Source organism: Paramormyrops kingsleyae, chromosome 7 (genome assembly GCF_048594095.1).
Source record: "Paramormyrops kingsleyae isolate MSU_618 chromosome 7, PKINGS_0.4, whole genome shotgun sequence".
Taxonomy (NCBI): domain Eukaryota; kingdom Metazoa; phylum Chordata; class Actinopteri; order Osteoglossiformes; family Mormyridae; genus Paramormyrops; species Paramormyrops kingsleyae.
In genome coordinates this window covers 9,263,839-9,289,660 of record NC_132803.1, presented here as the reverse complement: position 1 = coordinate 9,289,660, position 25,822 = coordinate 9,263,839, and the positions used below count along the sequence as shown (strand labels likewise).

Genomic DNA, 25,822 nt, shown 5'->3' with positions numbered 1-25,822 from the left:
GCAGAAGCACGGAAAGCACTGCAAAGTCTATTGTGTTTCCTAATGAAACATTTAGTAATATCAGTACTTAAAGATTAATTTACAAGCCTCATTTATGTTCTTCACTGGGGCTACATACTCCTTCGGCCGCGGCTGTTGCGCATCCTTTTACAGGGAAATTGTGAACTTTCAGGGTTGTTCAAAGGGCAGGGCTGCTGCTTCAGCCCGCTCTTGACTCGCTGGATCGGGAGGAGTGACTGATCGCGCAAGGTGAGCTTCGACAGGTGGAGAAACGCTTCATTTAACTCGGCCGACTCTTCCTCGTACCACAATAAGGAGGACGACGGGAGTAACGAACACAGACTTCAAAACTAGTAATAAGAGAATACATTATAACACAACTGTGGGACGAACAGGTAATCCATCACAATTTTACTGAATTTTTGGGTGTTTTTTAATGGTAGTTTCTTGAAGGTGCCGGTCGGCTTGAGCAGGTATGTTTATACTGACATGAAATGTATGTGCCTGTTTACTAACGAGCCTAACTATGCAAACTGTTCGGAGGGAATAGCTACACCCTTAAGAACCATTAAACTGGTTAGTGTTTTTAATAAAACTCTCCTTTCGTGTTAAAATAAATATTTTATTTTCAAATTTAAAATGATTAAGTCTTTAGATGGCTATCTTAATTCGGTATGAAATTAGAAACAATTCACTGAATAATATTACATAACAACGACAACATCGGAGATTATGAATATATTTAGATTTATGTGGAAGGGTGCAGCGCGAGCTGTCAGTGCACATCTGGAGCCTTTCTCAGGCGCGTGGGCAGGGCAAAGCAGGGCACTGTGGGTAAAATGTTACATTATGACTGAAAGACGTCTCTTGGATCGATGCACTTTGACCTGCGGCACTGCGCTGTGTAATTCCGCACAGTTCTGCGTCAATGTCAACTAACCACTTCAGTCCCTTTGGGCAATGGTGCCTTGTCCCAGTTGTTATGCAGTATTTTGTTGTTTTGTGATTTCTCTTTAAATCCACCTATTAATCTGATGCAGGGAAACTATTTTTAAACCCCAGGAGGTTTGCCTTTGCGGTAATCTTCATATTGTTCAGCAAGTTCGCTGTCGGGTCACGGATGGTTGCAGTTTGATTCTGACCGTGAAGAACGTTTGATTGTGTGTTGTGGCCAGATTGTTAGAAAAGTAAAAAATATAGCTTTTAGTATTTAAATACCTTGAATATACTCTGCTACCTCCTTCAGTGACTCTGCCTGAGGCTTATCTCTAACCCATGATAAGGAAGACATTATTTCTGTACTTTGCTTCTGTTCACATGCCATGACATTGTATAGGCCCACCGATAAGATTATTAGTGTATATGATGTATGCATCAAGTAGGCCTCCAATCATGATTTACAAATTCTCTATCTCTACATTTTTACAGGCATATAACCTCTGATGTTGACGTTTATAGCTGGTTAGTGATAGAACATGCATGAATTATCAATGAAGTAGTGGCTGCAGCAAATAGATTAGTATAAATTGCATAACTCTGGTAAGGAGTCCACACCAACTAGTTTAACAAGTTGTGGTTATGTATCCCCTCTGGTCAAGAACTAATTTCATTCTGTTGTCATGAAGTATTTTAGCACAGTTATTGAGAGCAGATTGGAAATGGATCTTCAAGATTAAAGTGAGGAAGAAGGTAGAATTGATAGTGAGATTAAGACTTTAGGTGGGATAGAGAACAAGCTGGGCAGCAGCTGGGCAGTGGCAGTGTGAGCAGTGAGGCAGAGGCAGTGTGAGCGATGAGGCAGGCTGCGCAGTGGCAGAGTGTGCAGTGAGGCAGTGTGAGTGGTGAGGCAGGATGCGTAGTGGCAGTGTGAGCAGTGAGGCAGTGTGAGCGGTGAGGAAGGCTGGGCAGTGGCAGATTGAGTTGTGAGGCAGTGGCAGAGTGAGCGGTGATGCAGGCTGCGCAGTGGCAGAGTGAGCGGTGAGGCAGTGGCAATGTGAGCGGTGAGGCAAGCTGCGCAGTGGCAGAGTGAGCGGTGAGGCAGGCTGCGCAGTGGCAGAGTGAGTAGTGAGGCAGTGGCAGTGTGAGCGGTGATGCAGGCTGCGCAGTGGCAGAGTGAGCGGTGAGGCAGTGGCAGAGTGAGCGGTGAGGCAGTGGCAGAGTGAGCGGTGAGGCAGTGGCAGAGTGAGCGGTGAGGCAGTGGCAGTGTGAGCGGTGAGGAAGGCTGCGCAGTGGCAGAGTGAGCGGTGAGGCAGTGGCAGAGTGAGCGGTGAGGCAGTGGCAGAGTGAGCGGTGAGGCAGTGACAGAGTGAGCGGTGAGGCAGTGGCAGAGTGAGCGGTGAGGCAGGCTGTGCAGTGGCAGAGTGAGTAGTGAGGCAGTGGCAGTGTGAGCGGTGATGCAGGCTGCGCAGTGGCAGAGTGAGCGGTGAGGCAGTGGCAGAGTGAGCGGTGAGGCAAGCTGCGCAGTGGCAGAGTGAGCGGTGAGGCAGGCTGCGCAGTGGCAGAGTGAGCGGTGAGGCAGTGGCAGTGTGAGCGGTGAGGCAGGCTGCGCAGTGGCAGAGTGAGTAGTGAGGCAGTGGCAGAGTGAGCGGTGAGGCAGGCTGCGCAGTGGCAGAGTGAGTAGTGAGGCAGTGGCAGTGTGAGCGGTGAGGCAGGCTGCGCAGTGGCAGAGTGAGCGGTGAGGCAGTGGCAGTGTGAGCGGTGAGGCAGGCTGCGCAGTGGCATAGTGAGTAGTGAGGCAGTGGCAGAGTGAGCGGTGATGCAGGCTGCGCAGTAGCAGAGTGAGCGGTGATGCAGGCTGCGCAGTGGCAGAGTGAGTGGTGAGGCAGGCTGGGCAGTGGCAGAGTGAGTAGTGAGGTAGTGGCGGAGTGAGCAGTGAGCTTGACAGACCAAAATCAAACCACATTCTCATTTTTGAGATGCAGCATGTTTCAACACCCCAACCCCCTCCCCCACTGCCCCACCAGTGCCGCATGACATTTGCCTGAGGGATGATGGCCTTGTCTGACTAGCCAGGCAAATCTGAGTGACATACAAACACGGTGCAGTGCCAGACGGGGGGGGGTTGACTTCCAGGAAAGTTCAGTGAACAATATATAGGGGGAACATTTTGTTATGTTTCTGATTTTAAACCGAGATCAACATCAGCAGATTTGGCTGGATTTGCTTTCCGATTGTTATTTATTATTTTAAGAGTTCACTCTTGTAATGTTATCTGACCACTTTGTCTGTGGGAACAATGGTGATGCTGGTCTGATTTCCAGTGAAAATAAAAATGCAAAATGAGTTTGAAAGCCTGAATCTTCAGGTCATTGGCCTGTAAAATGCTTGAGGTGGCAGCTGACCTAGAACTCATTTTACCTTTCATCCTGCCGGATTATTATTTACACACTTAAATCTGAGCTGGTTAAACCTACTAAGAATCATGTTACCCTTTGTTGCAAAACCTGCTGTATGTAGAAGCCTGATCCCAACCACAGAGATTGCTGGGTGTGGAAAGTGGATGTCTAAATATTTTTGAGAAAAATACAATCAAAGGACAAGCTGAGGAGCAAACAGTTGCGGTGACTGCATGACCTTGTTCCCGAGGGCCCCCAGCACCACGTTTACCATACATTAGTGTCCCTAAGATTGACTCACTGTAAACTCAGAAGCACCTGGAAAAGCCAAAGGTTTAAACAAGAAAAAAGCAGTTGCAAGAAAAGATGATGCATGATCTCCCTCAATACTGGTATGAACTGGGAATTAGGAAGTTGGAAGACCCGATTCTTTCTCCATGACCAATATCTCCTTGATGGCACACAATAATAGTAATAATAATAATAATAATAATAATAATAATAATTAAATCACATGTAAAAAGCTTCAGGCTCCTTAAAGACTCTCCTGGTGTGGTTGTGACTACTTCTCCAAGCTCTGAGCACAACATCAAGAGGGCGAAGGGTGGAGATTCTCCAGAATTTCTTTACTTGGCAGGTATTTCCCCCCCCCCCCCCCCCCCCCGCCACAGAACAGCCCCAACCAGCATTATAACCACCTCACGAGGAACAAATCCAACCGGCTTTGGCTCATCTTTGACTTGCCAGACTAGTTTTTGCGCTCTGTACATCTGTGGAATTTTTCGAAATTTTGCAGATGCTAGGTGCAGAGTGGAGTAGCAGTGCAGGAAGTAACTTCGGCTCGTGCTTTCAACTTAGTTAGCGCGCTCTCTCTTTATCTCGTCGGCTTCTCCTCTTGTGTTGGGGGCACCCACATGTAGACCAGAGAAGTGTAAAAGCAAAGGAACGTCTCAGTGTAAATACAACCAGAAGGAGTAAAGATTTCATGTCAGGAGAAAATCCGACTTGGGCACGCTATGGGTCCTGCTCCCACTGGCTTACCAGAGTACGGGGCAGGATTCTAGTCACCTGATCCATTTATTGACTTGTTTTTCCTTTGCTAAGAAAAGACTTTGCTTGTGATTGCTTTCTTTTCTAGACCATGATCATATTCAGGTTTACAGGGCATTGCCTCTCTATATAGGTAATCCTGTATAGTAGCTAATTGTGTTGTTCCCATGACACTGATGTTACAATGTTGTCAGGAGTTTGCTGTCATAAACTGTTGCGCTTATAAAATACCTTGAGGCACTCTTTATGTTCTCTTATCAGTTTGGGGATAGCTGCTTATGCTACTATCCTGTAAACTCCGTGATGCTGAACCACAATCTCACAATCACACGTATGTCGTTGCTCATCGCAGTGTGCCAGTGTATGTGTTTATCTGAATGGTGTGTAGGTGAGAGGGGTTAAGAGAGCAGAGGGGAGAGAGAGGCAAAGTGTGTGTGTTTCACCAACGTTACCGCAAGGCTTGTGAACCTTGAAAAGCAGGACCTCTTGCGACACCTCATAAAGGGAAAACTGCATTCTCAAATATCTTTAAAAATAAGGTGTCAGGACTGTTTATCTGATGTGCCGTGTGTTTTCATTTTTTCTTCCCAGTGCATTAATTCAAGTAATTGTTTAAGAAAAGTCTTCCACTTCTGTATGCATCATTTTCACATACTGTTTGTTTCCCTTGCCAGGCCACACCCCTTCATCTCCATGTGATGACATCACTGCCTGGTCCCTCCAGGCTCACGGCCCCACCCAGCAGCGACTACTGTCAGCTAGGCAGGTGAGCTTGTTACCCGAGGCCACCATGGAGGTCGAAGGGTATTTTCCCCTGTTTCGCAAGGGAATGAGGTGTGGACTCTTGCAACCTCAGCAACACAGGCCCTCAGCTCAGAGCCCAGAAGCTGAGAGACATCAATGAAGTTCACTGACAAGAAGGAAGGGGGATCTCAAATCGGAGAATGAAGCAGTTTCAGATTAATGCATAAGAAACAGCCTTTGGCATGACACAGGCTGAGGGCTGTTATTTTGTCATTGGTTTTGTTTAATAATGCAGTAGTGTCAAGAAGTATCTGTCTACACAAGAAATATATATAAGATGCGTCTTCTGCTTGCGTATATTCAGGGCGTGAGCAAAATAACGGAAATGCAACATAAAAAAAGGACTTCAATTTTGAAGTAAACTGTTTACTACATAAGGAATTGACACAGTTACAAAGGTGAGTCATAATCAGCTGAATTCCATACGCATGCATCAGCTATGAGAGAGGTCTGACAGCCAGAGCTTACAGAGTTAGCTTCTAAGAGGCCAAATAGTTAGTACCTGAATTTCCGGTACTTTGGTTATACAAACTGCTGCATTATTTAACACGTCAAGAGGAACTTTCTCAAAAGTCGCATCAATACAAGGAATACGTGGACAAACTGCATCACCGAAGAACGGCATTCAAACCGTCAACGCTGACTGACAGGAGCAGACACCTAACAGGATAGTCACTAAGCAGCACCAAAGGACAACCCCCCCCCCAAAACGAAGCGGCAGCTCAGTGACACTGCTGTGCGCTGAGAGACCATTTGGAGGCCCAGACGGGGCATGTCCCCCCCCCAATATCGACAGACACCCCCACTTCCTTCCAAAAAAAAGAAATAAACTTATTGTATATTTTTCTTGATTTATGCAAATAATAAAACCCTCCATCAATGACAACACTATGTCAGAGAATTTCTGGTTATGATTAGATTGAGTGTGTGCTTCCTTCCTGCGGCATCACTGTATCCCTCACGCCTCCCCCGTCATTCCACACAGATCAAGGCGTTAGATCATGGGCGGTCCTCCCATTAAGAAGAGAAACATAAAATCATCCCTATGTGGTCAAAAATGTCACTCTTGTATTGAACGGCCACCTCTGCTACTTTAAGATAATGATGTAAATAATCTTTAAACACGATATGGTGTCATAGTTTAGCCATCGGCAAACACAATGGCGCCTTTTGCTATTTTACACGTTTCTCTCACGCTACAGATGCAACACATAAGGAACACGCACTTAATTCATCTTATCTTTCGTTGTGAATCCACACGCTACTGAGGCCAGTGTGCATGCATAACGCAGGGACGAAACATATCAAACCTATCAAAGATTGTAGTCCTAAATGAGACAAAATCATTTTATCATATAGATCAGTGTATTTTTTTTAGTTATGAATCTGCAGTTTTATTTTAATAGTGTCTTATTTTAGTCTTATTTTAAATGATAAAATGTTTATTATTTTTAATTACATTTAATTTTATAATTTTTATTAATTTGTATATAATTTTTAAAAATTATTTTTAAATCTTTCTTACATCACATTCTCTACCAGTGTGACTATTGTGCCAATGTCACAATATACATCATACCCTGCCCCCCCCCCTGCATTTGGGGCACATTTTGTCCTCCCCAATGTCAAACTGACACCACTGGGCCCAGGAACACCCCACAGTGTTTCACTGAAAGTAATGTCTCTTATATTGTCCACCCATATAAATTTTCAGAGGTTAAAGAAAAATTGGGCACTTGTTGTTTCAAACAAGCATCTTTCATTAATTTTAAGTCAGTACTAACGTTCGTTAATGTTAATTTGTTTTTTAATTCCTAATTTAGATTCCAGTCTTTGGGGCAGATCTATTAGGGGAAAAAAAAGTGCTGCGTGAAATTTAATGTAATGCATAATTATTGATTATTGGTGTTTTTTGGGCACATTTTTAGATTAACTGTGCTGTTTTTGTTTGCCGGTGATGACTGTTATGAAAGTTGAGGATATGGATTAGAGTCAAAGCATTTTATTAGGACAGCAAAACGGAAAGATGTTAAAAAGGGAGTGAAATACAGTCACGATGGATCTTACAAACAGCAGAGGTGAGTCAGAGGCAAGTCATAGGTCAGTTAAAGGTGAGCCTTTGTCTGAGAATTCTCAAAAAATGAGCTGTGCTTTTTCCTATTCTGAAAAGGAGAAACAGGTCTGTATGAACGCTGGTTGTGCTGTATTTGAGCTCCTGTGTAACCATGAGAAAGACAAACAAGGTGGAGTATCTTAGTAGATATCTATCTGTATAAACGAGCAGAACTGTAAGATGTAAATCACTGCCCCAGATAGAAGGGTTTGGTCAGCAAATAAACAATGTAATTGCATTTTTGGATGTGCTTCATGATATTATCTTTTTGATTCCTTATGATAGTCATGCTTCTCTTCCTCTCTCTCTAGAACCTAAGGAAGTATGGCAGCCCAAGTAGAGATGAAATCAGGACAGGGGGAGACAGCAGGGGTCAGTAGTGGACATCTGAGGAGGACTGCTGAGCCTCCCTCAGGCACCCAGGGGCACGTCACCCTCGGCCTGCAGGCCGGGAAACCTGCCACCTGCACCAAACCCCTCCTCACCCCTAAACCTTTCTCTCTGGAGAAGACCCTGTTCATCCGGCCCATTCTGCCCCCCAAGCCTCAGGTTCCAACTGCCCCTGCAGGAGCTAGCCAAACCAGTGACCAGAAATCCAGTGAGCTCAGTCTTGCTGACTCTCCTGGAGTCCTCGGTGGGGACCAGACCAGATCTACGAAATCCAACACACCCACTGCTCCTAAACCAGCCCTACTCAGGAATCCTGAAATCAACCCACCCACTGTTGTTATACATGATCTCTCCAGTACCTTGCAGAGTAATCTGCTCTGGAATTCTAAATCTGACCTGCTTAGTAAGCCCAAACTGGATCCGACTGAATCTTCTATATCTGTCCCACTTAATGCACCAAAAGCCAATCTATCTACTATTCCTAAACCCGATGATCCCAGTACACCAAAACCCACCCCACCTCATACTCCTAAACTTGACCTTTCCTCTGTACTAAAACCTGTCCCAGTCAGTACTCCTAACCTATCTAAGTCTGAGGTATTTGCATCACCTGAGCCCCTGGCCAATCAGGCTACCTCCATAGACTCCCCTGAAAAGCCCAGGAAACTATCCGTGTTAGAACGAATCAAGATGTTGTCACAGTTCCGGAATTCCCAGGAGTCTTCAGCATCTGGGATGACCCAAAACGAGCAGCAACCACGAGAGAGGGGTGCAGGCAACCAGAAAATGGGCGTTCCCATAAGCAGAGCTAAGTCAATGGGCTCTCTTGACCTAGCCAGGTGGGAAGCATCGAAGGACGTGACTGAAGAAGAACAAACTAGGGAGGAGAAGTCGTCAGTCTCACCACCACTGCGGAGAAACACCTCTGTCGTGTTTCAGCCTGCCACCCCACAATCTGCAGGTTCCCCACTCAAGGTGGCGGCCCTCCGGAAGACAGGGGCCACTGGCCAGCTGAGCCAACTCGCGTCTAGGTTTGAGTCCCTAAATACCCCAGACAAATGCCAGCCAGACAAGGGGAACATTCCGGAAAGAAAAGGGAAAGAGGCCAGGTGTGTGGAAGAGGCCACAGAGTCACAACCATCGGAAAACACAGAAGACAGCCTCAGGCAAATGATGCCGGAGGGGAGGACGCATCAGGAGAGCAAGAAGCAGGGCACCGATCAGGAAGAGGCTGCTTCCAGCATAAAGAAGCGGATCAGTCTTCTGTTTGACCCCTCCTTTGCCCAAGGGGGCGGGGTCTCCACGCCCCTGGAGGTGGAGCCTCATTCATCGGCACAGCCCATCCAGGAGGTGGACATCTCAGTGGGTGTGAAACAGCGGATTAAACAATTGATAGCAGAGAGCCCATCTCAGTCCCCCACTCTGAGAAAGGTCAAGCCCCGCCCCCTCTCTCAGGACCTCACCAAGTGGTAAGTCACAAGTGTCTCCTCTCTGCTCTGTCTGTTAATAATATACAGATAATAATATATCTGTTATTTTTTTATTGGGAACCTTTAAATGTAGTTTGTTTATACACTAGGAAAGTACTTGGGTCACATGTAGTTTTAACTAGCAGGTTAGACAGTAAGAGTTAAGGGTCCTGATCATATGGTGTCTCTGTGATGGTCGGTTTAAGAAATCTTTGGATCATTATTGACTGAAAAGTGTCTCAGTTTTTCACCAGGAATGTCTATGGACACTAGCCCTTCTGTTGGCCTGGAGAGAGTTCAAATGAGAGGTGTTGACAAGAAAGGAAGAGAGGCCCATGAGAAGGTTAGTTTTACTCCCTGTTGATATTTTCAGTATGTAATACTAATGTAGTATTAGTGCATATAAAATTTGAGACCCCCTTTAGACTTTAAGCTTTACTAATAGTGTCAAAACATCATCCTCTTTCTTTTCTCTCAAGGTGGAAGACCCTATGGTTGACTCGAGTATTAAGGGTCTAGACCAGAGTGGGGCATCCCTCACTACTTTAGACCAGTCAGCCAATGGTGGGACAGAACTGGAGGTGCAGGAACCTCAATCAAACAAAGAGAACGCACCAGTAGAGACACCTGAGAATGCAGTTCCCATCATTCCATCCCTCCAACTTGGTCATTTAGACCGCAGTGCAGTGAGTGAGGGCATTCTTGGTGCCCAACTGGAGGAAAAAGCCTCGAAACGGGAAGAGGAGATGCAGAAACAGCTGGAGCAGGAAAGGAAATGGGAAGAGGAGAAACAGCTGGAGCTGGAGAAGAAACGGGAAGAGGAGAGGCAGAAACAGCTGGAGCTGGAGAAGAAACGAGAAGAGGAGAGGCAGAAACAGCTGGAGCTGGAGAAGAAACGGGAAGAGGAGAGGCAGAAACAGCTGGTGCTGGAGAAGAAACAGGAAGAGGAGAGACAGAAACAGCTGGAGCAGGAAAAGAAACTGGAAGAGGAGAGACAGAAACAGCTGGAGCTAGAGAAGAAACGGGAAGAGGAGAGACAGAAACAGCTGGAGCAGGAAAAGAAACTGGAAGAGGAGAGACAGAAACAGCTGGAGCTAGAGAAGAAACGGGAAGAGGAGAGACAGAAACAGCTGGAGCTAGAAAGGAAACAGGAAGAGGAGAGGCAGAAACAGCTGGAGCTGGAGAAGAAATGGGAAGAGGAGAGGCAGAAACAGCTGGAGCTGGAGAAGAAACGGGAAGAGGAGAGGCAGAAACAGCTGGAGCTGGAGAAGAAACGGGAAGATGAGAGGCAGAAACAGCTGGAGCTGGAGAAGAAACGGGAAGATGAGAGGCAGAAACAGCTGGAGCTGGAGAAGAAACGGGAAGAGGAGAGACAGAAACAGCTGGAGCTGGAGAAGAAATTGGAAGAGGAGAGACAGAAACAGCTTGAGCAGGAAAGGAAACTAGAAGAGGAGAGGCAGAAACAGCTGGAGCTGGAGAAGAAACAGGAAGAGGAGAGACAGAAACAGCTGGAGCTAGAAAGGAAACAGGAAGAGGAGAGACAGAAACAGCTGGAGCTAGAAAGGAAACGGGAAGAGGAGAGACAGAAACAGCTGGAGCTAGAGAGGAAACGGGAAGAGGAGAGACAGAAACAGCTGGAGAAGAAACGGGAAGAGGAGAGGCAGAAACAGCTGGAGCTGGAGAGGAAACGGGAAGAGGAGAGGCAGAAACAGCTGGAGCTGGAGAAGAAACGGGAAGAGGAGAGGCAGAAACAGCTGGAGCTGGAGAAGAAACGGGAAGAGGAGAGGCAAAAACAGCTGGAGCTGGAGAAGAAACGGGAAGATGAGAGGCAGAAACAGCTGGAGCTGGAGAGGAAACGAAATGAGGAGAGGCAGAAACAGCTGGAGCTGGAGAGGAAACGGGAAGAGGAGAGACAGAAGCAGCTGGAGCTGGAGAAGAAACGGGAAGAGGAGAGGCAGAAACAGCTGGAGCTGGAGAAGAAACGGGAAGAGGAGAGGCAGAAACAGCTGGAGCTGGAGAAGAAACGGGAAGAGGAGAGGCAGAAACAGCTGGAGCTGGAAAGGAAACGGGAAGAGGAGAGGCAGAAGCAGCTGGAGCTGGAAAGGAAACGGGAAGATGAGAGGCAGAAGCAGCTGGAGCTGGACAGAAAGAACCAGGAGAGGGAGGTAGAAGAAGCACCCCAACAGATTTGCACAGCTGGGGAAGTCCTCCCCACATCTCGGGCTAGTAGCAGCACCCTAAAAGAACAAAGTGTTAGAGAAGGTGATGAAAATGCCACAACTGAAGAAATTATTTTTGATGATTTCTCTGTGAAGCCAATGAGGTGGAGATATATGAGGAAAAGCAGCCTACTTTACGGAAACACTACCCACACTTCTCAAACTCAAGCTGATTCTTATGATGAGGGAGGAGAAAAGGAAAATTATGTGGAGAATTTGAAGGATCAAGAGCAACAAGGAGAGATTAGGGAAGACAATGAGAGCTTACAAAAGAAAATAAAGACTGGGATTGACCAGGAGCATGATGGACAAGGGGGTGTAAAGCAAGAGGATACTAAGAGTCAGGGGGGTGCAGAGATTCTGGACCCCATAAAACAACCTTCCAACAGGTCCAGCCACCTTTCCCCTGGTGAGAAACTGGAAGCAGAAGAGGACAGATGTAGTGCTCCCAGAAAGACAGCCACACAGCCACTCCCAAAGCCAGCCACTTGCATAGCGGTGAGTACTGTATGTGTAGAGTTCAAGGAAGAGTACATCATCCTTACCGACAGTAACTGAGACTCACTATGTATGCCAGCATGCCTGGGCTCTTGCGTTGCCCAGGTGGAACCTGAATGTCTGTTGCAGTGTGTGTTTGCAGTATGATGGTATTTGAGTGTTTGCTGATGATGTGATGTTCTGTCTGATGCTTCTTTGACTGTGACTGAACAAGCCCTGGTTTGTTTGCGTCCCATGGTCTGTGGTCAGGGGTGTGACAGGAGGGGAAGCCAGGGCAGGGAGCCTGGGGGCGAGGAGTAGAGCCTGTGGGCGAGGAGTAGAGCCTGTAGCGGGGCTCCTCCCTTGGCTGCTACATTCTGTGCTCCTCAGACGATTAACCTGATAAGATACGTCTGCAAAACAAGGCCAAGGCGTGACGGACTCAGGCAAACATATGTATGTCAGGTTTCCCATGACACATACTGCATCTGGGTGGGAAGAACACACCCACCCTGCGCCGATTAAAAGCCCATTATGCCAAACCACCTGGGTAGCAAGCAAACTGTGAGTAACCTGGCAAGCAGGGGCTGAACACTGCGGTGACGCCATGACACCAGTTCTGACTTCAGTTGCTTTGTTTATAATTGTTTTTTTTCTCTCTTCTGGCGCCATCTTCTGGAGGACATCGAGTACTGCAACTGTAATTTGACTTGAGCTGATTCATGCTGTTAGACTTTGGAGGTGTAGCTTCCCTGTGTGTCTGTGGTCAGGATGTGAAAACCACGTGAGAACTGGCTGGAAGAGCAAGATTCGGGAGGCTTAAGTAAGGTGAAGACTGGCGCAGGGTCCCTGCTCTGATGCCTGGAGAAAAATGGTACAGTTAAACACCTGAGGCCACCTAAACCAGTCAGTGGGTGTAGCTGTTACATGACACTTAGTCATTGGATTTCACCCTTGTGATCACTTTGTGAGGCATTGCTGCATTACTGCATACATCCGGGCAGAAGATGGTTTGTTTATTAGGAGTGTTTATGAATCCTCCAGCAGCGAAATGATGAACCTTATTTTCACATTACAGTTCCTGTTGTCGTGGATTAGTGCGATGCTCAACTTTAAATATGAGTGGTTTGTTTGTTACGCGTGCGCGCGCAGTTGTATTCTTGCAGCGAAAGCGAAAGCTACAAACTCATAGGATCGTAGCGCGCTAAGCTCGGATTGACCGAGTAAGGCGAAATGGGGTGCTGTTTGGGAATATTTCGGCTGTTCTGGGTGAGTGGAGTTTGAGTGCATCTACTTTGAGGGCAGCAAAGTGGGGTTTACTCAGTGGACGTGCAGCTAACCTGCTAAAAAGAAAAAAGGGGAATCTGCAGGTGTAAGCTTTGAACATTTTTGACATTTTCTGGGTGAAGTACGAAACAGTGGGGGCTGTATTCAGATTCAAAATGGGGATCTTTATTACCACACAACCAAAGCCGGTGGAAATTCTTGTTACCACAGCGTGTTACTGTAGGAGACCCTATGTTTCTTAATCCTGTCCTCGGGGACCCCAGACGCTTTTGAGAAAAAGTGGACTGCCTTGGAGGCAGCTGGGAGAAAGCAGAAATGTAGACCTTCTGTGACTCCTCGAGGACTGGGCTGAGAAACACTGACAAAGACAACTATCAACTATGACATAATGGATACAAATACGGGGCTCCAGACTAACTTTTTGCATCGGTTGCACTGGTGCACCTAATTTTTTCATTTAGGTGCACCGCCACAAATGTTTCACCGCGCCTTTAGCGCACCAATAATGCATCTTGAGGGTTACCGTTTTGTCATTTCCCATATGTACACTGATAGTTATGTAAATGATTGTAAAGAGGAAGAAAGGCGCAGGTAAACGTCTTTATTTGAATCACAGCTAAACCCGAAAAGAATACAAGAAATACTTTAAACCATTACTTTAAAATAAAACTTAAAAGTGCCAATGTTTAGAGTGCTTGGCAAACTGAAAATTACCTAGATATTTATAGAAATGGCTTCGTTTTGCGGCTGCCTGACGCCGAAACGCTGCAGGGCTGAGGGGGGGCGTTCTGGTGGTCACATACTTGTCACCACACAGGATGTTTGTTAGACCAGTGTTTCTGAAACTCTACATTTACGAATGTTTTAAAAGTGTTATTATAATAATTGTTATTAATATTATCAATTTATCAAGGTTATTATTATAATCCTGCATGTTAAGCAGGAAAATATTGTTGCCACCAAACTAAATATAGGGTCACAATACATACAACACATGGCTGTTTTATTAGATTATCAAGGTAAATGTAAACGATTTTATAATTGATAAAAACATACACATTCTCTGCCTCTGATTGGCTCTGATTTTGAAAAAAACAGATAGACCTGCGCGGTATGTTAGGCGCGCCAGTGCGACCAGGAGAAACATTTAGTAGCTCTAAGATGACAAGTGCAAGACCGTAAGTTACACTAAACCAATATGGACAAAAGTACTGGGACACACCTCTTAATAATTGAATTCAGGTCTTTCATTCAGACCCATTGCCACAGCTGTATAAAATCAAGCCCCTAGCCATGCGGTCAGGTTTACAAGCATTTGTGAAAGAATGGGGTTGTTCTGAAGAGCTCATTGAACTCAAGCGTCGTGCTATCATGGGATGCCACCTCTGCCGTAAGTCAGTTTTTGAAATTTCTTGCCTGTTAAATATTACACGGTCAACTGTAAGTGGTGTTATTGCAAAGTAGAGATGTTTAGGAAGAACGGAAACTCGGCCATGAAATAGCAGATCACGTAATGTGACAGCAGCATGGACGAGTTCTAACACCTATGGTGCATAAAAGTCACCGACGCTCTCTTGACTGAATAACTGCAGAGTTCCAAATCTTCCAATACCTTTGTCCATATAGTATGCCAATGTACTGTCAGCATAGTGGCTTAGGACACAGACTCACAGCCTGAATATGAATGTGTACATTTATGGGGTGTCTCATGAAGTACATTTCGCGGATTTGCCTGTTCTGTTTGAAAGTCTTTCTTCCACCAGGGGGCGCTAAGAACCCAAGTGTCCAACAGGACATTTCATTTTGTATTTTGATTGGACACACCATAACAATCGATGACTGACCTATACTGGGGAGAAAGAAAAAAACAGGGACTGCACTGAATAAATATTGCTTCTGAATAATATATCACCTTATTTATGTAATTTTTAAAAACCATTGAAGTTCATCCAGTAATTCGATCGTTTGTCTATAGCTGAGGTTTTCGCGGTTACTCGCCTTTTCTGAAAGACAGCAAAATATTTGACCAGTATTGAGTGACATAAATGAGCTGGGAAGAGCGAAGGCTCTTTTGAGCTGGAATGTACCAGCACAGTGTTCCCACATAACCGTAAGAGTTACAGTGCATCTACCCTTATTTGCTAACTAAATACTTTAGTATCTTCCTATTTTTACCTAAAAGATACTTTGCATTTGGCTTCTCATGTCAGCATTGTGTGTTTCGGAGCTGTGCTCACCGCCTTCTCCTCAATGGCTCTCCTCTCTTCTCCCTTGTTTTCCAAGCCCTTTTTCCACAACACTCAGTGTCAGTGTGAATCACTGTCCAGCCCTGCATGTGCGAGCAGGCTGGGAAAGGCAACAAGACAACTTACAACTTTCACAGATTGGGTTTTATCTCTCCTCAGCCTGTCTTGCCCGCTCTCTCTCTCTCTCTCTCTCTCTCTCTCCCTCTCTCTCCCCCTCCCTCAGGTTTTTTTCCCCCATCCTGACTCTACCCTATAGCGTGTGGAGCAGGGCTACTGTAGGCTGGCACATTTCCCTAGTACCTGCCTCTACCTGCAGACAGGAAGAAGACGTCAGTTAGAGCAAAGTTAAGCGCTTTCGTTTGGGGTTCTCCCCTCTCTCGCGTTACGATTCTCCAAAGCTGGCTCAGGGTGGACCTTCGCTTACACTTAATTTTTCCTTGAGGAAGAAACGGCCAGACCAGCCCTCCTGCTGTTCCTGGCCACACTGCCGTTCGCTTCCTGCCGGGCTTCTGAGAGGAAAAGCAGGACCGGACTGGCGACTCTGCTGGCTGTGTTGTCGTTTTTTTCAAGCCTGTTCAGGATGTTTTCAGACCTGGGTGATGCTTGCCGGTAAAAATTGAGGACCATCAAATTCTGGGTCCGAAGATGACGGGCTTTTTCTGAATTATTTGCTGCCCTGGGTCGTACTTTCCACACTGGCACATTGAGCTGGATGTTCATCCATGGAGAACACCTGCATTCTGAACTCCAGGTGTCAGTACTTTCAGGTTGTCTTTGGGGCTGGTGCTGCTAAGGAGGACACTTGAAGCCTTTCCCTTGCCATCTGTTTCTGAGTGTTTAACTACTTCTTTGAACCGGTGAGCCAGTTTCATTTGACTTGTAAGTGCTACAGCGTGAAGTGGAGTATCCTTGAAGCTCTTAGATTGGGCTGCCGTTGTGTTTGACAGAAGACACTGAGCACAGGAGATACCTGTAGAAACACCTACCTCGGGCCCATTCTTGGTAGTCGTATAACATGCGGATGTAACTAACTTGCCGAGCTTTGGAGAGGTTCACCGCTGTGACAGCTTCTGGAGAAGACAGGGAGTTGTTCTGCCTCCAGGTCAGTCGTCCCTCACGGGGCAACTGAAAGTGACCTTTGCCTGCTTGGAACCACTCCTTTGTTCCTGGGCGAGGAGACGCTGAGCTACGGCCTTCCGCACGTTTGCTCGGGGACGCTCTGGGGATTAACGTGCAGCCCCCCTGCTCCACCCAGGACAGGGCAAGCCGCTCCTCGCCATGGAGTACTTCGGGGACAAGCTGTCGGTGGCGCAGTCGCAGGTGTCCACCTGGGCCAGCAATATGCGACGCTCCCTGCAAGAGGCGCTGGGCCTGCTGAGCGGCGCAGTGGAGAGGCCAGAGGGGCAGGAGACTGAGGAGACGGGCAGCGGCTTCAGGAGGTCCACCTCCCTGCGGGGCCTGGCTTCCCGCAGCCGCGAGTCCCTGCGCAATTTCAGCACGCGCAGCCAGCGTCACCTCTCTATACGCAACCTGCGCAAGCGCTTGGGAAACCTCGATGACGACCCCCCTGTTTCCTCTGACCCCCCAGCTGCACCAGGCCCCCAGGACCCTGTAAGCTTCCATACCGCTCCATATCGCCCTTTTCTCTTTTCCCATCACTGCTTCTAGAGTTTTTCTCCTGAGTTTCTGACTCTCAACATCTCGCCATGGCTAGTCACCACATTGACTTTCGGTGCGCTGACCATGATTTTCCATGTCGATACACCCCCGAGATTAATTCTCCTTAGCTAAACACAACTGTCCTTGCCCTTCACTCTCATGTGGCAAATGCTAAGAAAATAAGGTTTTCCGTCTGGCTTCAGGTTGACCTCCATGGAATGTCGTCTTGGGTGATGAGGGAAGCATTTATATTATAGAGTGTAAATCTTAGGCGGCTGACAGGAGCAGGTTGTTGCTGTTTCTCTTAGCTGTTCATTCGGGTCTTGATCAGGGCTTTGCCATTGGCTGTCAGCTGTCCTCACACCTAATAACCATGTGACTGTGGGTTTGATTGCCGTCCCAGTGGCTTATTGAGTTTTTCTCCTCATGATGACGTGGGTTTCCTCCCATAGTGCAGAAACATGTGGGAATCTATAAATTCTATGCTTGGGTGTGTGTGTGTGTGTGTGAGCACGCATGCGTGCGTGTGTGTTGTTGATGGGCAGGGTGGATCCTGTCCAGGGTGTCCACTGCCTTTATCTCCATATATCTTCAGATCCGTGACCCTATATTAGATACATTGTATGGAGAATGGATGGATGAATGCATGGGTGAATGGATGGATAGGTGGATGGATGGATGGATGGATGGGTGGATGCATGTTAAAGACATTATGAATGAATTTGCATTTCTGCTTAAATTTTTAGTCTTTATAAAAACTGCAGAGAATCAGATGAGAATGAAACGCGCCGGGCAATGCCGATGGGAACTGCTGTTTGTGCTCCACTTCTTCCTGCTTCTACAGAATTACCCATCAGCCCCTGGGCATTCTGTCATGTGCCTCTGCTACAATATGCATTTTAATTTTTTTTATGCTGCTGCTTTCAGTTCCTGAATTTAACAGCTAATAAACCAAAAACGGACCTTTCCTTAAATCACTATGGAAAAGTGCACTGCAGGTGAAATCACACCATAATGGAATTTGCTTTGCTTTTTAACTCATGGAAAACACTTTTTTGGCCCTTATGCTCTGTTGGCAAAACTGGTTATGTTTAATGTGGATTAATTGAATATGGATTCAGGAATTTTCCGAGCAATAATTCATTAAAAACTCAATTAGATTAGTGGGAAGTGCCGAGAGAGGGAAATCCCGGCAGATCCTGCTCCGTTTAATAAGCTAGCTGGAGCCGCCTGCCACGACAGATCGAGTTCAGCCCTGGGACTAGCCACTCTGTCCGTGTGTAACCCAGACGTCTCCAGGAAAATGTAGAACATGTTATCAAGTCTGTTTGAGGAACACCTGATCGCAGATGTAATAAAAGCCCTTAATAGGAGACTTTCCAGGGATAACCAATAAAATAGAATATTCAGAATGATGCAGGACAATATACTGCAATTATTCATGGAGCTAGCTTATTGATGTCAGCTTAGCCATTGCAGAATCAGCAATGTCAGAGTGTAGCTGTCAGTTGGGATGAATCACTTTGGGCGATTATTTTGTTAGGGATTTTTCTGTGTGTGCTCATCTGGAGAGAGTTTGAACTTGATCTGACAGCAAGTTTTTGCGCAGCAAACTTCCTCCTGAGCTATGAAGAAGGCATGTGTTTGTGGCGAAGTAAGATTTATATTCAGCTTTGTATGTGTGTGTGTGTGTGTGTGTGTGTTTGGTTAGGAGGCAAGCAGCATTGAGTGTGTTGCACGGTGCTGAACCTCGAAGCTCCTCTGTGATAACGCTGAATTTTGCCTAATTATCTCATTTCTTCCTATTTTGTATTTTCAGCAAGAGAGGGTAGCAATATTGTAACCGTGGATTCCAGCACAGAACTCTGCTCAAACTTGTATAAACAGATAGAGTGTGGTGGGTGTACGCCCTCTGATTACACATGCCCCCCCGCCCCCGAATGCCCACACCTTGCCGACACGCCCTCGCTGAGTGGGAGAGGCACTCCTGCATTTCTGCCCCACCTCCTCGCTTGCTGCAAGTATTTGCGTCACAAGGCTGAGGTTTGGTGTCAGACTGGATGAGCAGCCTTTGGGATTGTAATGCAAGCTGCAAGGCTGCGTATAGCTACTGCTCCTCGCCGTCAACATGTGACGTCTGAGTGTCACGTGACGAAGGCTCGCCATGTGATTGGTCAGAAGAAGTTTATTCCAGTTCACTGCCTCATGCTGCTCGACGCTGCAAGCGACCGGGTTCCCTTTGCACTCTGGCCTGGTTCCCCTGTGGTCTTCACTCGTCGTCCTGCTGACAAGGCTGAGAAGACCCCACCACGAGATAAGATCTATTATTCCAGGGTGTTTTTGAAAGGGGAAAACGACAATGAGTGGTTCAAGGATTCATGGGATGCAGTGCCTCGTTGTATTTGTGGTTCTCCTTTGGTAATCAGCCAGGAGCAGTGTAACAATGAACAGTAAACATTACTCCGGTCAATCACAAGGACTTCCACTGATACGTTTGAAGTTGCCTCCGGCGGCCCGTGTTGTTTGGTGCTGTTTGGTTGCCAAGCAGCAGAAAAAAATAACATGCTGGAACAGACAGACCAGTTGAAGGTTATTCAAAGCGTAAGGTGTGACACTTTCAGTCATGCACCAGGCCCTGTGTGAGCATGTGAGTGTGTTGCCTTGTGTGTAATCCGATTCTGACACGGGACGGAATACAGAGTGGAAAAACCAGGACCCGCCGTTCCACGTCTCATATATATTCACGCCTGTTTGTGTTCTCGCATGTAATCATGTGCGTTCGTGTTCTCATAGTGGTTTTTGGGGGGGGGGGGGGGGGGGTCTGTCAAGAATCTGCCTTTCCCAGCATGCAGCCCTTTCCTCTGTCTCATACACACACAGGGATGTTGTCGTCTTGCTGCACAGTGTAGAGTACAAGAAATCCTCACTGGAGGTCAAACTGTCTCCTACTGCTTCTCTTTCCCGTCTTTGTGGAGGTGGTCAAACACCTGAACTTGTTTCACTAGTGACTTAATACTTTGTCATGTTGTTACTGCATGGTACTAGTATGGAACCTTGAGCAAGAAAGAGAAAAAGAAGAAAAACATTTATCCTGAAGTTAATTGAAATTGCTGAAACGGCCTGGTTCTGATCCACTGTGCCACACAAACGTGTCTCTCCTCAAAAGATGACGTTACACTGGCCGATTACACTCCTGCTTCACTGTATCAGGGAAGTCGTGCTTCAAGCAGCCGTGACCAGTCCATTCCCCTCAGTGTCAAGGCAGGGGATTTTAGGACAGGCGTTTGTCTGGTCTTTGTGTCTGTGAGGGAAGAGACGAGCTGTCAGCCTGAGAAAGATTTTGACCCTACATGTGTGTATGTATGTGTTTGTGTACCTGTTTGTGTGTCAATCCAGCCTCACAATGTATTTGTTGAGGACAGGAGAGTCTTTGTGCTCTCCTCATTAAATGACACACGCCTCGCTGGATACTCCAGGCCCTCTCCCTCGCTCCACTCTTTTTATTTTTTTTTTGCGGTTCCACTTGTTGTCGTTTAATGTTCTACTGTAGTACCCTTTTCTAAAAAAAACCTGTAAAAGGTTTAATTGAACCGCATGCAGGGAAATGTATTTGTCTCCTTTAGATCAATAAATTGAAGAGAGTTTAATACTGTTTTCAAAGCTCCACTCCAACTTTGGTTTCTGGTATGAAGATATTTCACAACGAAACCGTGTGTCAGGCTCTGCTCGTGGCTCCCCTCTCTGCTTGCGGCTCTGCCGGCATCTGTTTTTTTGCAGGACAGTAAAACAATGCTGGCTCTTTTGAGCCATCGAGGGAAGCTTTTCTGCCCCTCTGTTAACATTTCTAACATTTTAGTAGCTGTAACCACCTATTTGCGTCTTTATGCCGCTAGTGGTCTTGGCAGCTGTTGCGGTTTGCAATTCTGTATGTGCAGCACAGCACTGGCAAACGTATCTGTATGTCATGCGGTTAAGGAATTAAGTTTTAGGTCCTTGTATGTCAGGGTTTGTGCTGAACGTGGGCGAGACTGAATTGCCCTTTTGTTAATGTGTTTTCCTGTATAAGATGCACTTAATCTTCCTCTTCTCAGATGGGATAGATGGTTTATGAAAATGCATGATGTCATATGTATCAGGCTGTGCAGTGCCGGCCGCGTTCAAATCCCCCACAGAGTCACCCCAGCCAATCAGGTCCCTGGTCCGCAGCCTTTCCTGCGTTCGCCATGGCGTTGCCGTGGAAGCAATGCCCATCATCTTCCAGCTCCGGCCTCTACTGACAGGGGGAAGCTGCTGCCCTCAGCATGTTTATTGTGCTTATTGCCTCTGTGTATCGGTCTGTCTGCTTCGACAGCGGGCGTTGGCAGGCAGCGGTCCCAGGGAGGACGATGGCATGCAGGACAAGCTCCTCTCCAAAGAGGACGACCACTACGGTAGCCTGGACACAGCTCAACACCCCGGCGAGGACAGGTGTGCTCCCGGCTCGTCGCACCACACCCCCCATTGGTTATGGGGGGGGTTTGCGAAAGCTGTCCTAGTTCGCATGAAAGTTTGTGCAGTTCCCATGAATCCCCACTGCTTTGCCTCCAGTCCGACTCCGACCACCACCCCCACGGATGCCTTTCTGGAGCCCGGTACGCCAAGCGAGCTGCCCTCCCCCAGCGCCGTCTCCCCCAGCGCCGTCTCCTCCATGTCCTGGGAGGCGACAGACCCGCTGCCTTTTCCTGAGGTCCGTTTGGGCTCCTGCCTCTTCTGTCTTGGCCAAAGCCTGCTGTAGGCCTAGAATGCAGGCCTCCATCAGAGTGTGTAGGTGGTGTGGCAGAGAAGATGGGACTCTTCTTAATCAGGATGTGCTTGGGCTTGTTGCCATGTCCCTGTCAGTACATGCTGTGTGTGTGTGTGCGTGTGTGTGTGTGACAGGGTGGGGCCTAGTGGCATTCTTAGAATATCTATATCTGTACCTCTGTGCTAACTTGCACGTGTGTGTGTGTGTGTTTCTGCAGACGCCGACGTCCCTGCTGGACTCCAGCGCCTTGCGCTCGCGGGTGCAGTTGGGTAAGAGGCGGAGTCAGCGTGCCCCTCCCTCAAGAGCCGCCCGTCAGAAAGCCGCACAGGATGCCAAAGACCCGCAGTTCCAGGACTCTGCAGGCAAGCCAATCAGGACGCAGATACCTCCTCTTGTCCCGCCCATTTCCAAGAATTATTTGTTGACCTTTTCTGGTCTAAATAATGGCATACAGATGAATGTGCAAACAGTCTGATGTTTAAATTTATTCACTCTGTTTATACGCTTTTTTTTTTTTTTACTTGTATGTTGTATGAAAATATTTATATTATAAGATTTTAACATTTCTAATTGTTGGTGTCGTCTGCCTTAGGGACGAGGTCTGAAATGACAGCACAGGAAGATGTGGAGGATGAGGAGGAGGAGGAGGAGGAGGAAGAGAAGGTGAAGATGAAGACAGAGCCATGTTCGACCCCCTTGCAGCCACAGAGAGTGGCAGTCTTTCCTGGCTTGGACCCATCTGCTCTCAAGGTGTGACCCTATAGCTATAGCCTGAGCCGTATCGTGACAAAATGGTGTAAAGACCTTTTATAATACAGTCCTAGTTTGCGATGTGTGTGCGTACATTTGTGATCGTTTGGCGTTTTACCTGTAAGGCCCCGCATCCCGAATGGTGCTTCTGTCGTCTTGTTTCGCAAAGGCTCAGCTGAAGAAGCGAGCGGGTGACTCAGAAAACCAGGCCGAGCAGCTCCCCCCCCAGCGATCAGCCAAATCTCCGTTTCTCCCTCAGGCCACCCGAGTGCTCCCCCCAGTCACTGACAAGGAAAACCGGTACGAAGCACCAGGAATCATGTCGCTTATTTGATTGCAAAACATCAGAGAATTTATCCAGTTGTCAGTGTAGCCCAGTGTGTTTATTTCAAGGTCAGGGGAATGAAATGTGTTGGTAGATGCAATAATTACATTTTTTGTTCAGTGTGTAAAAGATAAACGCAATAATAGCGATTATGATGGAAAAGAATCTGCAGTTATTAAATAAATAGGAGCTAAATATAGAGGGGTATAAATTCTGCCTGACTGATGCAATTCAAGTAATACAGTCTTCCGGTGTCCCATCCTCAGGGAGCACTCCTCCCCTCAGTGGCTCCAGGAGCTGAAGTCCAAGAAACGCTTCAGTCAGCACGAGAGTGACACCTAGTGGCAGACGGCATGGTTGGTTTTCCCCATCACCATCGATTACCTTCTATTCTATTAGTCTGTTACGTAGGGACCTTTGTAGATTGTGTTACGCAGTTGGTATAAGCACTTGTGGACCTTTATCTACTGCCTGGGAAATGTCCCCCTCCCCTGTTTTCAGCGCTCCCCAATTGAAATAATGCAGCTGTAATTCAAACAAACCTTTTCAAAATGTTGGCCACCAAAATAATTTATGGCTGTTGTCTTTTTTAAGGTGCATTTTTAAACAATTCTGACGTCAGACGAGTGGGTATGTGTGGGTCATATTTCAGGAACGTCTCAGCTTGTTTTCTGTTTTACTCCACAGGGTGGCTTCGACCTGGATCCTACAGCTGGCCACGCAGCGTGATTGTCTTCTCATAAAAGCCTTAGATCTTAGTCACATTATTGCTGCTCACCAGTTTTTTTGATTTTTTTTTTCACCTTCTGTAATCTTGATTCATAAAGTTGTCTTTCTAGAATTCTTTTTTTGTGGATAAACAGAATTGGGGGGTGGGTTGGGAATTGCGCAACAGAGAACACTCCCTGCGACCTCCTGTCAGGCAGATGTGGGGGCTTCCCTGGCAGCAAGGGACGCCCGTGGACCACAGCCCCCCACGACTCACCTGCACAATCAAGAACAATGAGTTATTTTTTTATTTCTGAGGTCTTAATTCAATTTTTAGGTTGAACAATCAAATCTTTGATCCTTTTCTGTGTCCACATGGTTCAGAGAACTGATTTTCACTGGCTAGGTGCCCAGACACAGGTTCTATGCAGTCAGATTGTTATGAATTAGCAAGGTTATCAGTTTTACGCACTGGGGATTTGTGTGTCAAATAAAATTAAACTTTGCCAAGTTATAATTATTAGGGTGATAAAATAAGAGGTAGTGAAAACCCTTTCTGTTCTGCCAAACACTGTCCAATTCTGCCTTGTTCTTCAAACTATCCTACCTTGTTTACATAACCCCCGTAGGACTGGACAGAGGTGCTTACCTCTCTGTGCCTTTTCCGCAAAGTGCCCTCAGGGTTTTGTAGAGAGAGAGAGTGCTGCATAGACGGAAAATGTCTGCCATCATTTTTCCATTCACTGTTTCCCCAGAGGTGCTGGTGGAAGCTATATGCTACGTAACATGAAATGCTGTTTCCTGCCATCGCCACCCTCCCAGGGTCGTCCTGTAACTTAGTGATAGCAGCAGATTATAAACACTGACAGCGAGTGAAAATGTAGGCAAACACCGTTGCTTTGGTAGCCATGGACATAAGCGGTAGCCGCAGGTTCTATGCCTGCTGGTCTGCTTGCTTCCTGTCCCGTAACAGGAAGTCGGACTCTCCAACAGGAAGTGGAGGTGGTGCAGTGCCATGTTGTTTTTTAGGGTGTGGCCCTCTGTGACCCCCAAAGGCTCGTTCCACTGAGCAGAAGCTGGAAAGTGATGTAATGTGCGGAAGAGCCATTGGGAGCGAAGAATTTTAATGCATTGTCAAAAGGGTGCCAGTTCAAGTCCACTGTCGGGCCGCTGTTGTACCGTGAAGTCCAGGCACCAATCAGCAGTGGATCTGTTAAGTGTCAGAAAGATGTAAAATCTATAGGTCTCTTTTGAATCCGAGCATCTGCTAAGCACCAAGGTGATGATGATGATGATGATGAAGAATTTGGTGTGTACTGCTGTAATCCAAATTTATCTCCATGAGCCGAATCCCTGGTTAGCAGTCTTTTTGTATTGGTTCTATAGCTGCTTGCAGTGTCGCTCAAAGGTTTTATTCTGCAAACATGCAACGGGTTTAAACAGGGTTAAGGCAGACACTGTGTTAAGGGTCATCATCTGAGTTAAACTGCTGGCTGTCTGTCAGGCCTCTTTGAGACCACAGTCCCATTAAATTTTGTGTCAGCCTTGTTTTCTACACTGGATGGCAAATTTTGCCATTGAAAAGTTTGTGCATTTTTTTTGTACGTTTCTGAAAGGGAAGGATGTAAATTACGGCAGATTTGTCAAACCATTGTCAAAATGTGCACACTCAATAAAATTTCCTGTACAATGACCGTGCGACTTTTGGCACATCTGTGTGAACGTGTATGCTCTGTTGAATGAAGGGTCATTCACACCTCACCACTCCCCATTATTAGATAGTTCCCACTCTGTATCAGCTTGGATCAGACCGGGGGGTGTTTTTTCAGGATAACTGGGTTCGGTTTTAATAACCACATGGTGTGCTTCCCAACACGGCTGAAAGTGTGTATCCTGACAACAGAGCAGTGGAAACACACACTGAACGATACAAACATACAATAATGTCAGATTAAGCTACATAAGGAAAATTAGAAAATCCTTCTATAAATAAGGTGAGTATGCAATCGATTGATATCTGATCGTTTTTTTTCTTGGAGAGCAGAGTTGTTGCCGAGTAACTTCTATGTAGTCATGCATTTCTGTATTATTTAACCTTTATGCTGGCAGAGGACATGTTCACTCTACTTCCTTACTGGCTTTTCTAGGTCAGCCAGTGATCTGCAGCAGGGGTCAGGGGTCAGACTGAGTCAGCCACTAGGTCTACA

General features: G+C 46.7%; 1 protein-coding gene across 2 annotated transcripts; it reads left to right on the top strand.

Annotated features, from left to right (window-relative positions):
- Positions 1-2: 2 nt before the first annotated feature.
- On the top strand, positions 3-25,309 carry tnks1bp1 (tankyrase 1 binding protein 1). 2 transcript variants are annotated; one of them, XM_023808414.2, is made up of 12 exons: positions 3-249; positions 5,060-5,151; positions 7,614-9,161; positions 9,405-9,504; positions 9,641-11,878; positions 21,401-21,516; positions 21,637-21,775; positions 22,050-22,194; positions 22,425-22,582; positions 22,752-22,882; positions 23,174-23,263; positions 23,595-25,309. In XM_023808414.2, the coding sequence occupies exons 3-11, from the start codon at positions 7,627-7,629 to the stop codon at positions 23,247-23,249; spliced, it is 4,638 nt and encodes a 1,545-aa protein (XP_023664182.2). In that variant the 5' UTR covers positions 3-249; positions 5,060-5,151; positions 7,614-7,626; the 3' UTR covers positions 23,250-23,263; positions 23,595-25,309. The 2 variants fall into 2 exon arrangements, with proteins under 2 accessions (XP_023664182.2, XP_023664181.2); XM_023808413.2 differs by having other exon boundaries at positions 3-395.
- The last annotated feature ends 513 nt before the right edge of the window (positions 25,310-25,822 follow it).

Excerpts from the sequence above, each read along its gene's own strand:
- tnks1bp1 (XM_023808414.2), top strand. The coding sequence starts at position 7,627 with ATGGCAGCCCAAGTAGAGATGAAATCAGGACAGGGGGAGACAGCAGGG. Across the intron at positions 9,505-9,640 it reads GAAGAGAGGCCCATGAGAAG|GTGGAAGACCCTATGGTTGA; the intron begins GTTAGTTTTACT and ends TTTTCTCTCAAG. Across the intron at positions 22,583-22,751 it reads TGGACCCATCTGCTCTCAAG|GCTCAGCTGAAGAAGCGAGC; the intron begins GTGTGACCCTAT and ends TGTTTCGCAAAG.